This window comes from Ailuropoda melanoleuca, chromosome 7 (genome assembly GCF_002007445.2).
Source record: "Ailuropoda melanoleuca isolate Jingjing chromosome 7, ASM200744v2, whole genome shotgun sequence".
Lineage (NCBI taxonomy): Eukaryota > Metazoa > Chordata > Mammalia > Carnivora > Ursidae > Ailuropoda > Ailuropoda melanoleuca.
Window position 1 is genome coordinate 86455070 of NC_048224.1, and position 17100 is coordinate 86472169.

Genomic DNA, 17100 nt, shown 5'->3' on the forward strand with positions numbered 1-17100 from the left:
TTATTTTCTCCTTTCTTTTGAAGTGATAATTTCTAAGATACATTATTGTATATCAAAAAAAAAAGAATTTTGTTTTCTTCAGTAAAATTGTTAAGATTTTTGTTGTAAGCAACTGCAGACTCTCACAATGAAGTCACAATAATATGCACTCAACTCCAGGACAATGGTTACCTCTGGATAGGGAGGTGGGATGGGAGCAGGAAAAAGAAAATGGAATGTCAACTGTACCTAAAACATTTTATATCCTTAAAAAAATACGGCAACTGTCAACAGTTATGATATACAGCTGTTACACACTAGTTATACTATTCTCTACAGTTTATTATAGGTTTGAAATACTTCATAAAAAAAAGTAAATCAGCCTTAATGAATTTAATTTGTGATTCCAAGCCTTAATGTTAATTCTTCAATTCCAATTTTTTCTATTTCTCCTCCTCATCTTCATCCCCAAATTATTAAGTCTACAGTGTATACCAACCGTACATTTATGCATGCATACCTGAATATGAAAAGAATATAAACATGCCTTTTACTCACCTTCCAGCCACTGAATAAAGGAACAGTTTCTGCTCTTAGGTTTAACTTCAGAGAGTAGACCTGGCTCAGGCAGTTGGCAGAAATTTCAAAGCTGAACCAGCCACGAAACTTGGTGGCAGTTCAGGAAATATACAAAACACTGAAGTCATACATTTTTGCTTCAGTTTGCTCTTCCTTATAAGTAGAAGATTGCCAGAAACTGGTATGATTCCAAATGTTCAGTGGCATGGCTATTACTCAAGAGTAAGCAAAAAATCTAGCTTCCTTACTCTTTCCATAGGGATCTTGGCACATAATTCACTGGAAGAGTGGAAAGCCTGGGGGCAGCCACACAAACTATGGTTATCAGACTCAGGTACGTGGAGGATACTTTCTCAAAACTGAATGGAATAAGCCCAACCTTTCCAAAGAAACAACCAAGAATATTTGATGCCTTTAATAAAATTCAACTTTCAAAATGAAAATTAGTAGCTTTGAAAAACGTATACCCACCACCATAAGCTTGACAGCTATATAAACCTAAAGACTTTCTGATTCAACCTGTGATGTTAATGAATGCAAAATTTTGATATTACATAAGAAAACATGTCAACATGTGGAAGAATTACATAACTCAGTGAACCAACATTCTGCAAATGATGGACATATGATGTTACAAAATCATGCATAGGTAAAAGATCCATTCAAAGTACTAGATAAAATCTATGGATTTCTTTCTGTTTTTTTTTAAGATTGTATTTATTTGACAGAGAAAGAGAAAGAGCACAAGCAGGGGGAAGAGCAGGCAGAGGGAGAGGGAGAAGCAGACTCCCCACTGGTCAGGGAGCCTGATGTGGGGCTCGATCTCAGGACCCTGGTATCATGACTATAGTAGATGGCAGACGCTTAACCAACTAAGCCACCCAGGTGCCCCAAAACCTATGGATTTCAGTGCAACAGAGTATAAAAAGTTTACTGATCTGGTTTCAATTTTTTTTTAAAGATATTATTTATTTGACAGAGAGAGAGACAGCCAGCGAGAGAGGGAACACAAGCAGGCAGAGTGGGAGAGGAAGAAGCAGGCTCCCAGCTGAGGAGCCTGATGCAGGCTCGATCCCAGGACTCCGGCATCAGGCCCTGAGCCGAAGGCAGACGCTTAACGACTGAGCCACCCAGGCGCCCCTGGTTTCAAATTCTACACTGCAACAAACCTTTAAGAAACTATCCCTTATAGAATTTTGGTGTAGTATCAAAAGAATATGCACAATTATCTGAAAATTTCATTAATTACTCCTCCCTTTTCTTTTTTTTTTTTTTTTTTTAAAGATTTTATTTATTNTTTTTAATTTTATTTTTATTTGGCAGAGATAGAGACAGCCAGTGAGAGAGGGAACACAAGCAGGGGGAGTGGGAGAGGAAGAAGCAGGCTCACAGCAGAGGAGCCTGATGTGGGGCTCGATCCCATAACGCCCGGGATCACGCCCTGAGCCGAAGGCAGACGCTTAACCGCTGTGCCACCCAGGCGCCCCCCTCCCTTTTCTAACTTCATATTTGTAAGAAGTCAGATTTTCTTCAGATACTTCAACCAGAATTAACATACCACTATAGACTGAATGCAGAAGTGGACAGGAGTTGGGGCGCCTGGGTGGCACAGCGGTTGAGCGTCTGCCTTCGGCTCAGGGCGTGATCCCGGCGTTATGGGATCGAGCCCCACATCAGGCTCCTCTGCTGTGAGCCTGCTTCTTCCTCTCCCACTCCCCCTGCTTGTGTTCCCTCTCTCACTGGCTGTCTCTATCTCTGTCAGATAAAAATAAAATTAAAAAATCTTTAAAAAAAAAAAAAAAGAAGTGGACAGGAGAATCCAGCTTGTCTTTCAAGCCAGACATTAATGTGATTTGCAAAATGCCACATTTCCCTAGTTCTTTCTTGAAAACAGGGTTTTTTTCATATAGATGTTATTTATGTTAACACATAATGTATCGGTACCCTGAAACCAAAAAATTCAAGAACCACTGCACTAAAGTGCTACAAAATAATTACAATTATGATACATAAGACTAAATAAAATGAGTCCCATTGCATGGTAACTAGTAATAAGCATATGGTGCTGATTTAAGCAATAGAACGTAACTCATGTTTAAAGGCAGTGATAAGAAAAAAAAAATCAACAAAAGAAGAAACAGCTGTAGTTTGAACGCTAATAACCACATATACATATACATAAAACTTAATTCAAACCTCCGCAAATTATATGACGAGTATCCTATTCTCAACAAACGGGGGAAATGTACCAAATTAATGTTTCCCACTAACAGTCAAAAATTCAACTGGAAATAAAAATACTACCTATATTTACCCTTCCTTTACATTCTTGCAGGATAATACACACAAGGCAGATTGTAAATTCTACAGTATTTCCAACATGACTGGTAATTCAGCATCTTCAAAGAGCATTCCCATAGATATAACTGTTTTCTTCAAATTCAAACTAACACATTCTAAGACAAATATGTGTTGGTATATGTTACCAAATTCAGGTCTGAAAGTAAATAAGGCAGGCCACCACCAAATAAATTCTCACATACATCCAATTATCTCAGCTGCTATATTATCCAGGGAATAGATATTATAATGCGTACACTGGTTAACCAAGTGTTACAGGACACATTGCTGAACTACTCTGATGAGCAAAAAGAAAGCAAAGGAATCAACTGTGCCAAAATAAAAATATAATGAGCAAGAAATAAAGAAACAAAGGAATTTAATATTCAATTTTGACCTCAAATGTCTTAAGAAACTTTGAAGGAAGTCACTAATAAGCCAGCTCACTTTAAAATGCTAAATGCACCTTTACAGCAGTAGTAAATCTTAGGAGAAAATAAACTATTTTAACATCTTTGCTTTAACAAGCACATCCACTATTGGCCAATCCCAGCCCAGACACGATGGAGATAAGCATGAGACGATGTATCCTGCCCATAAGATTTAACTCAGGGGCAAAATGACTAATACAAACCTTCCTGCCAAGAGTCCAGATGAAGGAAGAATCAAGAAAGACTAGAGCAGTAAAGGAAGGGTGGCTTTGATTTAAAAAGGCAAACAAATCCCTGACAAGGGAAAAAACAAGGGGTAAAGCAGGGGCAGGTGCCAGGAAGAGATTCCAGATGACTGGACTAGAAGGGGCAGAGACGATGGGTGAAGTTTTCACAGGACTGCTTCAGAGGACTGCCTAAACATTTACATGTGATTTTTATGACAGAATCAAATGGGGCACCAGACTGAACATGAGTAAGAGGAGACTAAGAATTATCATGGCCAGGAGAACAAAAGAGTGATGATGTCTCACTGACAGAAATATGAACATATGGAGAATAAAAGAATGGGGAAATCAGTATGATTTTTATATAAAAAATCCAAGTGGATTACCTGTTAAGACAACTAAAGATGGGACTGGACATCAGATGAGAGCCTAGACCTTTGTCACAGCTACCACTCTGGTCCAAGTGCTTATCATATTTCCTGATTGTCACCCTAGCCTCTAGCTTCCACCCCAGCCCTCTTGATCTCTTAACCTGCCAACCAGAGGCAGTCTTTAAAATGTAAATCAGATCAAATCTCTATTCTGCTCAAAACCCTTCAGTGGCTCCCCCTTTCGTTCAGAATAAAATCCAAAATCTTTACTGGTTTCTAAATCCCTTCGTGATCCGCCGCAGCCAACTCCCTTCCTCTCCAGCCTACTATTACTAATAGCCTGTTCCTCTTCACGAACTGCTGCAGAGGGATCAAAGATAGTGAAAACTTAGAGCAAAAATGCCACTGTGGTTCCATCAGCTCTAATCTTTCCCATCTCCTCCAATATTTTCTAACTCAGTAATGGTCTCACCACTTATCCAGATGCTCAAACCAAAAAAGCCTGGAAACCATTCTGGACTTCCCACTCATCCAATTCTCCCAGTTAATTCACCACCAAAAGCTGTCAAAATTACCTCTATTATCTCTAGAACAGGATTCTCTTTTCCACTCCCACTGCACCAGTTCAAACTTTTTCATCTCTAAGCTAGACTATCAAGTCCACAACTGAGCTATTTCACTTTGATGGAACCAGGACTATTTGATGGATTTTAGATAGATTATGACAAAGTATGACAGGTAGGAGAAAGCAAAGTGAAGAACAGGATATCTGAAGGCAAGAAAAATGTTTATCTTTACTTTCTTTCCTCCTATTCAAGGCACACTTACTTCAAGGTCCTGCTCAAATATTATATCCACTTTTGAAGTCTTTCCCAATTCTTTCAATTAAAGTACTCTTTTTTTCTTCTTTATACATAGCTCAATTAGAGCACTTTCTGTAGTATTTTTTCCACATACCAGTTGCCCAGCTGAACAGAAGTCTAGTCTTCTTTTTTTATTAAAGATTTTTATTTACTTGAGAGAGAGAATGAGAGACAGCACAAGCAGGGGGATGGGCAGAGGGAGAAGCAGACTCCCCACTAAGCAGGAAGCCCAATAGGCTCTATCCCAGGACCCAGGACCCGGGACCACGACCCAAGCCAAAGGCAGATGCTCAACCAACTGAGCCACCCGGGAGAGCCAAGTCTAGTCTTATTCTAACACAGGCCTAACATTAAAAATATGTTAAGCAAATGAATGAACAACAATTTTTAGTCTAGAATTTGCAATTATAAAGAAAACCTAAATTTGAACACAGATAGGGGTGTAAATTATAAAAGAAATCGAAGTTAGTTATCAATAATAGATAAAAATACTAAACCAAAGACCCAAGGGGAAAAAAATAAAGACCAAACACATGAGGAATTTCTCCCTAGATAAGGGTAGAGATAAGGATACTAGCTAATAAAAATATTTAATAGGGAAATAGATTTAGAATTTCATAGAGAAATGTGGAGTAAAAAAAGGGCTAACCCAAAATAGTCCTTAAAAATAAAACATGTTCCTTCAGATAGGAATACTCAACTAGAAATAAACCGTGTTCACCATTCATGAAATGAAGATTGTTTTAATTAAGGAGACAATGCAAAAGATATCATCAGTCCCCTCTAATTCCATCCCCACAAAGATACTCTAATATGTGGAACTGAATCATTAGAAAAATTAGTTCAAGGGGACCTCTCAAAAACCAGCCAAATGTATATTAATAGAAGGAATAAAGCTATTAAAATTAAAATCTTAACACATTGAACAAGTGAGGTTTTAACTCTTAGCAAATTCTACATTTTATAGACCTATGGACTATTAGAAAAAATGAAGAGCCTAGAAAAGCAATTCTTTATAAGTGGTACAGCTCTATGCTTGAGGGAAAACATAAAAATATTTAAGATAATGCCTGCTTTATGTATATTTCATTGTAAAATAAAGGGCTGTACTCACTGTAAAATGGCTCGGTTATTCATATATCGGCCGATTCACGATCAACCAGGTAACACTATAATGTGGACTCTGAAGCTTTTTTGGCTCACAGACCCCTCTGAGTCTCCAATGAAAGCTACAGTCATGTCCCACAGAAAAATATGCATACATATATATCTTTTTAATTTTTTTAAGTAGGCTCCATGCCTAGTGCAGAGCCCAATGGGATGCTCAAACTCACAACCGTGAGATCAAGAGTGGGGTACTCAGCCGACTGAGCCACCCAGGCAACTCTATACCTAACACTTAAAATAAGTCACGCAGTCACCAAGCCTCTGCTGTCTATTCACGACTGCTGTGGAATGGAGACCTTAAAGATTAGAAATGGCAAATGACACAATGCTCCCCAGAAAAGGAAATAAACTTTTACTGACAACTTTACAGAGCTTTTTTTCTCGGTCATCGAGGCAATCAAAAAAACAATGAACATAAAAATCTGTTGGCTGAAGTTCATCACATGATATACACACAGATGAGCTAAAATGCATGGACATGCCTTAAAATAAACTTGAAACCTAAAGTGTTTAAAAATAAGATCTAGGGGCATCTGGGTGGCACAGCGGTTAAGCGTCTGCCTTCGGCTCAGGGCGTGATCCCGGTGTTGTGGGATCGGGCCCCACATCAGGCTCCTCCGCTATGAGCCTGCTTCTTCCTCTCCCACTCCCCCTGCTTGTGTTCCCTCTCTCTCTGGCTGTCTCTATCTCTGTCAAATAAATAAATAAAATCTTTTTAAAAAAAAATAAATAAATAAAAATAAAAATAAGATCTAATATAGGGGCACCTGGCTGGCTTCGTCAGTAGAGCATGTGACACTTGATCTTGGGGTCATGAGTTCAAGCCCCACACTGGGCCTGGAGCTTACTTAAAAATATATACACATACATATATACATCCTAAAAAATAAGATCTAAAATTAATAACAGTAATGGCTAACAGTTATTGAGCATTTATTATGCAGAGTGCTGTTCTAAGTGTTTTTTAAAAATTCCTATTAAACATAAATGTAAATAATTATTATTCCATTTCACAAATAAGGAAATTAAGCACAGAAAGGTGCAAGAAGAGCCAAGGAACAGTGACATGAAAAGGAAATGATGGAGATTAAGAAGCAAAAAATTCCTTATAGTGTGCAGCACCTAACAGCAATTTAGATCTGCATTTGTATTACCAGAGTTCTACAAAGCAGGAACATATTGTCCAAACTCGAGAAGAAGAATACAATCTCGATCCTCTTCCATATCCCTGCCAAGACAATCCTTCTAATACCATATTCACTTTGGAGTACACTGTAACCAGAAATGTGAACACAAAATGTTCAAGAGCACAATACTAACTAAAGGACTTACAAGATTAAAAATGGAAGATTAATTTTGAGGATAATAAACCTTACCTTTCTAAATCACTGTCTTTTGTGTAAGTAATAAATCACGCATTGGAAAAATTATCAACTTGGTAAAATGTAAAAAAGCTGAAATAAGGTACTTTTCTCTGCAAAGATAGCTCAAACTTTAAGGCTCTGCCTCCGTTTACTGTCTTGGTGCCATATGCCTCTTCTACCCCACAGACAACCACAAAAGTAGAAAAAACCTAATAGGTTCAATAGGTCTTACTAAATCTTACCAATCACAAGCAAATTTCAGAATCCTTGGATACACCTAGCTATGCCCTGCATAACATGGCATACAATAAATATTTGTTGAATAGTTAAATCCTCACCAAGAGAAAATGCATGTGTTTAACATTTTCTACCTCCCATAATACTACACTACAAATTATTGTATCATCAGAATAATGCAATAAAACAAAACTTCTCCCTTAACCACATGATAGAAAAGTTATAATTTACCATTTTGGGTTTTTTTAAAGATTTATTTTATAGAGAGAAAGAAAGAGAGAGAGCAGGGGGAGGGGCAGGAGAGAAGCCCCACCCCCACCAACATGGGGCTCCATCTCATAACTCTGAGACCATGACCTGAGCCAAAATCAGGAGTCTGATGTTCAACGAACTGAACCACCCAGGCGCCCCTAGATTTGCCATTTTGCTACATTCTATGTCCAAGGAGGGAGAAAAAAAAAAGACTGATTTCTTTTTTAGATCAGTTTATACAGCTACTGGTAATCCAAGGCACCACGAAAGATTTATCTGAACATATTTTTTTCAAAACAGTAACATTCTTAACATACTATAATTTCTTACAGCTTTCTTTGTAACATTTAACGAAGATACAACAAAATCACAAATCATTTTCTTCAGACAACCAATAAACTTTTTAAATTAGACATGAGAAATTAGCTCCATTAAAATGAGTTGCCCTGCTGCGTTAATAGTAATATTCTAAATTCAAGTAAGGTTAAAAATCAAATAACAATGAAAACAAACATAGATGTATGCTGCAAAAAAGCACCCGCTTTATTTAATTCACAAACTGAAACACCTGCTCCTGATTTATTGAACTGGTAAAATATCTGAGAGCAAACACACAAAATTTACAAACTATACTTAACACAGAGCTTCCTGGAAGTTAAAACCAATTACAAACAGTTCATCTCTCTGCACTAAAAAGGCCCTCTTAGTATCAAAACCCACAAAAGCAAAAATTCAGACAGAAATATTCCCTAATATTAAGCAGTATTTTTTAAGCACAACTTATAGTTGCTGAATATCAATTTATCAAAACAGGCAAGTATGACCTTATCTTGGCAAAACTCAGAATACTGTTTCTTCAACATCCTAGAAGACAGCTTGATGCACCACACTCTTCCATCTGCTTTGTTCTATTTCTTCATGCCCCAACTGGGAACTAAACCCTTCGAGTAACAGCCAAAATTTCATTAATCACAGGAAAGTACTTAGAGAAATAAGAAGCATGATATGAATAGAGGCAGACAGAACAACAGGTAGAGCAGCCTCGGTAACGACCTCAAAATATACGTTGAGAGAAAATCCATACATGTATAGGAATCATATTAAATAATTCTATTCCCACTTACCTGATGAGCTCTCAGTAAAGACTGTTAATGTCTGTCCTCCAACACTTTGTAAGACAAACGGATGTTCTCTAGGAGTGCTGACTGAAGCTGGTTTTCCACCAATATCATGAATATTTGCAAGATCCTCATTCAAAGTAAATGACACCTAATAGACACATTAACAAGAGCTTATTGCAACAGACTTATGTATTCAAAGTATCTTTCACAGAAATTCTGATTTTAAACCAAATACTTTTTTAAAAATGTGAATCTTTGTTTCTCGACATTTTATTAAACATTTCTCTAAAACTTTATCAAAAAAATCCTTAATACTTAGTCATAAAAAGAGAATCAAGGGGCGCCTGGGTGGTGGAGTCAGTTAAGCATCCAACTCTTGGTTTTGGCTCAGGTCGTGATCTCAGTGTTGTGAGATCAAGCCCCACATCAGGTTCTGCGCTCAGCACAGAGTCCGCTTAAGATTCTCTGTGCCCCTCCCCACCCTAAATAAAATAAATAAATCTTAAAAAGAGAGAGACTGAGAGAATATAGTCCCATCTGTCAGAATAATGGGACTAATCTACCATTATAAAGACAGGGGAGAGCTTTCAAATGTTTTCTCTGGTTTATGGCTGAAGAAATTCTATTTCCAAAACAGAAATAATTTCCCCCCCTAAGGTCTGTGAATTCAAGGGATCATGTCTTGTTACATTTATATCCTAATGAATACATATATTTAAATATATAACAAATATTAATAAATATATAGCAAAATGCCTGGCATGTAGAAGGAAAACAGTATTTGCTGAATGAGTGACTATTTTAAGAGTATTAAGAAAGCAACTGTACTTAAAGAGGGAAAAAGTGAGCTATTTACTAAGAAAGCTTAAACACTCCCATAAGCAGAGGATATATTTCTTTTTTTTAGGTTTTAATAGCTACTGTAGGAGTACATGGTGCTGTTTCATTTTTGAATATTTCAACAAATACAACTAAATATTTACAAAGATAACGCAATATTGAGGGTTAAAATAAAAACACGTACTAGGCGTTCTTTCAAAATGATTTTTACTATATACCAAATCTCCCCAAAGGAACAGCACATTTTACATCAAAAGATTTATAAACATAAAATACTAATCTCCCAACCACACAGGAAAGATTATGAAGCATTTGTTAAATATTTCTCTACTGTGTGATAGGTACCACAATTATGTCCTGGACTTAATGGGTCAAAACTCGAAAGCCCTGAAAAATCCAGACAAAATGCCTTTGCCACACTGAAATAATTTTAAAGTATTACTGAAGCAACAGTAAGCCTCACAGTACCGAGAGAGGGGACAGTTTAGGTCAAAGCAGAAAAATGCTAAGAATGAACAACTAGAAAAGAGTCCATTCATTCACACAAAAGTGGCATTTACGTTGTTATGTGTTCCTCACCATCAACCACTAGCTTGATGTGGAGTTTTCCAGAATGCAAACACCACCTTCTCTTTACTATTACTGATACACAGTAAAATAATCTCACATTTTAAATAAAATTTTCATAGAAATAATCTTACCTCAGTCCTTCCTTGATTCCTACAAAAGAAAGGAAAAATTTTTATTTAGATTTCATGTTTTCTTCAAATGTACGCTAAGAACTAAAAGAAGTAACACTACATATTTATATAAAATAAGACATTTATATAGATCAACTAATATTTACCCTTGGCTCTCCTCAACTAACCTACTTATAAATCATATAGTAAAAACAAAAGTCATAATCCTGCATGTAGATATTCTAAGTTTGTATCACTATTACAATCTGCCTAATATTTTAGCCAAGTAATCTCATTACAATTCTTATATTTCTACACCCTATGTAACAGTCTAATTTTAAAAAAATGTATTACATATCTATTATAAGCAAAGTACTGAGTGTAAGATCTCTATCCTCAGCCAGAAGATATAAAAATTATATCCATAACTATATGAGATACATTTTTGCTAATTTTTAATAAGGAGAGCCCCAATGCGCCAGGATCAGATAGGACACCACTCTTCCATTTTAAGAGTTGAGAGAAAACCTGAAGTAAGTCTTGAAGGGTACTGGGATTTCAGCAGGCTGAGACAGGAATATAATATTAGAAGTATCAGCTGAGTAAAGCCACAGAGAGTCTGATCATGAAAATGTAGTCACATTTAGCTGGGAGAATACAAACTAAGGAACAGTGGGAGATAAACTAGGAAGGAGAACTGAAGCTAGACTATAGAATATCTTAAATATCATAGTACAGAGCATGGACTTTATTTCTCAAGTAATGGAGAGACACAAGTATCATTTGAACAAAAGAATAAAGTACAAAACATGCAAGTTTCTAAAACTTGCACCAGAAAATATATATAAAATGCATATGAAGGCCAGTTAGAAAACTAATGTTTCTCCATAACACCAGGTTGAGTTCCAACCTGCCTTCATTCAGTGGCTCAACCACTCATTCTGTCATTAAGCATTTACTCTACAACCATTAGGCATTGTGCCAGGTGCACAGTATAGTATGAACATGGGTCTTTATCCTCAAGACGGTCCTAGTTTAACGAAAAAAGATCCAATCCATAAACAACATAAACTGGATAATAACTTTTTGACAGAAGTACAATATACTGTCATGAAAATGCAGATGAGAAAACTAACAAAAGATGAACTGAATGAGGGATGAGGTCAACAACATGGAGGCATTACAGGTTAAGAGAATCAATTAGAGGCGCCTGGGTGGCACAGCGGTTAAGCGTCTGCCTTCGGCTCAGGGCGTGATCCCGGCGTTATGGGATCGAGCCACGTCAGGCTCCTCCGCTGGGAGCCTGCTTCTTCCTCTCCCACTCCCCCTGCTTGTGTTCCCTCTCTCGCTGGCTGTCTCTATCTCTGTCGAATAAATAAATAAAATCTTAAAAAAAAAAAGAGAGAATCAATTAAACACAGAAATGAGAAGATCTAGCATATTCTTTCTAACATCAGTGAATGGCAGGCAGGAGTCAAATGATAAAGAGCCTCGTAGGCCAGACTAAGGAGTACAGAATCTTAAACAGGTTTGTTTCCTGCAGGACTTCTCAGTCTTTCACATACTGAAAGCAATGCTGACTCTCTTTGTTTGGGAAGTACCTAGAACAGACAAGAAGAAATTCTAAGATTTCATATAAAAATATGCATTTCCAGCTTCTCTCAAAAGACTGGAAGATTTGGCAGCAATGCCCTCCACTACCCCTACAATTCAGCATGATGACAATCTCTTTGACACACACAGACAGGCAATGAATTCATCACAGTCCCTTCCCTATCATTCCTGGACCTGGCTTCTAGAGGCATTTAGTTTAGCTCCCTTTCAAACATAGGTGCTGCAGTCAAAACAAAGGCAAAGATACAGAGAGGGCACTTGCAGAATGTTTACTGAATTGCAATGAGGCTAATGCAAAAACCCACATAAAAAATAATGAAGGCCTGAACCAAGTAATGGCAGAATGGAAGGAGGAGGAGTGTGTGGCAGGGTATCTGAGCTGTCAGAACTGATAGAAGAGGAAATGACTGGAAATAGGCAGTAAGGGGGAAAGGATGGTTTAAAGATCATGCTGACATTTCCAGTCTGGGGGACTCGAAAATCACCCAGATGCAATTACAGAACACAGGAGGGGATGACAACTTTATTTTCATATATTTATTTATAACATCATCTTAGCTGGGATGATAAGAGATTGATGAACTCTGAATGAGTTCATTTTCCAGAATAAAAACTAGTCCTTGAAGACTTAAGACTTATTTTAAATGGATTACATATTCTTTTGTCTTGGTGTATAAATGTATGACATATACATGACCTTTGTTGTTCAATATTACCAATAAAATATATCCCTTCATGATGACCTGTGGTTAAAATTATAAACATCAACTATTGTAAAACACAGTAATTTCTTCAGAAATGAAGCAATCGTGTAGCCCATCCTTTCACTGAATGCCTCATAACGCTGTGCAGTTAGTTCCTCCTTCGTTACTCTGAGTCCATTTCTCAACATCCCACAGCTATTTCTTTAGACTCCAGCCCCCTTCCTCTTGTCTTTTTAAAAAATTAATAATTTGTCTTTCCTTTTTGTTATTTTTAAATACTTCTTAGAATTGACACCAATGGGAGGAGATTTTTCACTCATCACTGATCACCAATAAAACACTTCTTTTTCCAAGGTAAGAAAATCAACCAAATAATACCAAGTCTTTTAACCATGCTCCAGGGTTTTTAAATTTTTTAATTTAAATTCGATTTAATTAACATATACTGTATTATTAGTTTCAGAGGTAGAATTCATCGATTCATCAGTTGCATACAACACCCGGTGCTTATTACTTCAAGTGCCTTCATTTTTTTTTTTTAAGTTTTATTTATTTAAGTCATCTCTGCACCCAATGTGAGGCTCAAACTCATGACCCCTGAGATCAAGAGTCACATGTTCTTCCAACTGAGCCAGCCAGGCATCCCTGGATTTTTTGTTTTTGGTTTAAGTCCTGGTCATATATCCCCTTCTTTTTTTTTATTTTTTATTTTATTTTTTTAAAGATTTTATTTATTTATTTGACAGAGAGACAGCCAGCGAGAGAGGGAACACAAGCAGGGGGAGTGGGAGAGGAAGAAGCAGGCTCCCAGTGGAAGAGCCTGATGCGGGGTTCGATCCCAGAACACCGGGATCACGCCCTGAGCCAAAGGCAGACGTTTAACAACTGCGCTACCCAGGCGCCCCCATACATCCCCTTCTTGAACAATTCAGCTCAAAAACCATGAGGTGAAGCCAAGCAAGGTAGGTATATCTGCATGCTGGGTTGAGTAGAGTAAGCATAGCCCAAATGGGATAGAAAGCAAGTACCTGGGGCAGAAGGGGTAGCCTGGGGCAAGGTGTCTGAGCCCAGGAGGGTAAGGAGGGCATCCCCACAAAGGAATGGCTCAACAAGAAGTGGGTTAGAACATAGCAGGGTCAGGAGATCCACATGGGAAGAAAACCTAAAGCCCACTGTTGGGAGTCCTAGAGGGGTAAGGAGGCATGCTATGAGGACAGGAGGGGATGACAGTCTGAACGTGCTGAAGAAGATTCCCTATGGAGGACTGCGAAGGCAGCAGTCTAATGCAGGATGCTATAGCCCAAGCCAGGTGAGGAAGGCGTTCACACACTGGTGGGGGAGAGGGGGTTCGAAACGAACAAGAACAGAGGCCTGAACAAATAAGTGAATATATATTAAATATAATAGGAACTAGGTTCTTCACTTTCAGATAAGAGGTACAAACATGAAAAGGGAGGAAACTGGAAATATTCAGTGGTGTTGGACTAGAATTGGATATTGGTATAAATTTATTATTTCCAAAATATATAAATATGCAAATTAGCATATATGTAAAGGTGTATGTGTACACATACTTACTCTGCCCCCTGAAAGGGTCTGGGAGCAAGAATGAGCACTTGTGGTATCCAGATCTTAGTGTCTAAATATCATTCTCCTTTAGAAAGAACTAGGATCCATGGGAAAATGCGTGACTTCAGGCTCAGACAAAGATATACAAGATGAGTCTAAACCATTTTTCTATGACAACCAGTAAGTGCTCAAAGAATGATGAAGACATGTCAGAAGGCCACAGGACTTACACTACTGAACTTACACTGAAAAAAGGGTTAAGATAGTAAATTTTATATGTTTTTACCACAATAAAGAAAAAAAGGGGCATGGGAACCAGCTTAGGAGGAGCTTCCAATGGCTACATTTTGGACAATTTGAACATCAGAATAAATGACGATAGTAACAAATTGTGATCCATTAAAACTGGAATCCATGAATTCATACGAACAAAGATAAAGTAAAAAAGTGGAAAATTTCATGAAGAATGGCATATTTACACAGTCTCAAAGTACCACCTGACAGAATACGTATTAATTACTTGGGGAAAAGAGTGAATTTACAGTGAAAAAACATAGAAGACTCTCCTTAATCAAGTGATCAAAGTTACCGCTACCAGTAATGGGACAAAATGAAAACATGCAAACCTTGCTAGAATACAGTAAAAACCCAGCTTCACCTCCTTTGATATTCTTGCCAAAGATGCATAACTCCAATCTAATCATGAAGAAACATCAGAGAAACTCAAATTTCATAAAATAATGGAGTGTTGATACTCCAAGGAAAGATTTCCAAATGTTCTAGATTTAAGGAAACTAAGAGACCTGACAACAGAACACAATTCAAGATTGTACACTGGATCCTTCTGCTGTAAAACAGTATGGAGACAACTGGCAAACCTTGAATAAAGTCTAAGGATTAAGCAGTACTATCTGATGTTAATCCACTGATTTGGAGGGATGTGCTGTGATTATGTAAGAGAATATCCTTTTTTGTAGTAAGAAAGAAAAAAAAAAGCCCTTCTGAAGCTTGAGACTGTTTTAAAAGTATTAAATTTTCAAAATGCGCCCAGGTTACTTCATTAATCCCTTACTAAGGATCTGATAATATCACTAATTTTTCTCTACAACAACTCTGAAATGAATATCCTCAATCTTTGCACCACTAACTTATTACTTCCACGAGATAAGTTCCATGAAAATGCTGGGTCAAGAGCATGAATTGTTATTATTAATATTTCTAGCCTTCTCATTATCCCAGTCCCACTCTGCTGGATGAGTTTATTTGTGTCTTTCTATAAGGGCAGAACCAAGAACTGAGCAAACTGCATTGTGAGCTAACAGGCAGAGAAAACAGTGAGATTATTCTTCCACTTTGTTCCAAGCAGTAATGTGTATGTGAGTACACGTGACTGCGTTATGTATATGTATGTATGTACGCATACATATGTTGGCCAGGCTGGTCTTCAGAAAGTTTGCACTGACTTAAAACTCATCAGTATAAGATTGTTCCAAACTTAGTCAATTTTATAACAGAAAAATCTCATATCTCATTCTTTGCATATTTTTTATGACCTTGAATGTTACATGTGTTAAGAAATAAAGCTAGATATTAAGTCTCTGAGAAAAGCCTTACTAGTACAGACTGCATGATTGTCAGTAAAATACAGCATATATAAAGCATTTCAAAAACCAAAGTTTTCTGAAGCAGGATGGTGATGAGAAAGAAGGTTGCTTTTTTGCTTTGGGGTTTTGTTTTTTGTGGTTTTTTTAAGATTTTATTTATTTATTTGCGGGGGTGGCACAAGCAGGGGGGAGGGACAGAGGAAGAGGGAGAAGCAGACTCCCCGCTGAGCAGGGAGGCTGACTTGGGGCTTGAATCCAGGACCCCTGAGATCATGACCTGAGCCAAAGGCAGATGCTTAACTGACTGAGCCACCCACGTGCCCCAGAAGGCTGGTTTTAAAACTTAAACAATCTAGGGGAGTGGGAGGGGGGACAAAAACTGAAACAACCTAAAGCAAAACTATAAGCTAACTAAAATGCAGTACACATCAGATGCCCAAAAGGATAAAAATAATTCAAGTACAATGGTTTAGAAACATCACATAAACTGCCTAAGAAAAATGGCCCAAATGTTACCAGCTGTTAAAAACGCCTAGACTCTCCTTTTTTTCAGGTGTAAACGGAACCAAATTTGGGGAGAACTGCACTCCCAGCTGCATGTTTTCTCCCCCTCCTGTGCCTCTCCCAATTCCTCTACTCCACAGCCCTGTCTCTGCCGGAATGAACAACCACACCACTTAGATCTTCCCAGCTTTGGGCCCACTGCACAGCAAGCTGCTGCTGCTAGATGCGCCAGGGAACGGAGGCCCATCCCCAAACCACATCAGACACAATGCAGGCCCAATGGTCTATACTGTGTAGTATGTAGCATGACAGGAGGTGAACACTACTGACCATTTTACATGCATTGAACCCACAAGGTATAAATATCACCTCCTTTTAATAGATGAGGCAACAAAGAGGGGAAGCAACTCACCTAAAATCACATAGCTAGTAAGTAACAAGGTCTATACAAGTCCAGAGTTGAATGACTCTTGAGTCCATACTCATAACCAGTATGCCACACTGGCTTTTAAAAACCTTAGCTGTTTTCATGTTTTACCCAAATATACTTTTTTTTTCTTTTACCACAGATAATCCAAACTGGTTAATCTGCCTCTAAGAATCAATAGTTAATTGTGTATTTCCCTAGCCTTAGAAATATTTGAAGATGGTTTC

The 17100-nt window shown here is 37.7% G+C and overlaps 1 protein-coding gene across 1 annotated transcript in view; it reads right to left on the reverse strand.

Annotated features, from left to right (window-relative positions):
• GTF2F2 (general transcription factor IIF subunit 2) overlaps window positions 1–17100 on the reverse strand; it is a 148457-nt gene that overhangs the window by 115701 nt on the left and 15656 nt on the right. The window contains exons 3-4 of the mRNA XM_002914964.4: window positions 10473–10491; window positions 8935–9079 (exon numbers count right to left, since the gene is read on the reverse strand). Coding sequence (XP_002915010.1) covers window positions 8935–9079; window positions 10473–10491 — 164 coding nt within the window. The remainder of the gene's footprint in view (window positions 1–8934; window positions 9080–10472; window positions 10492–17100) is intronic.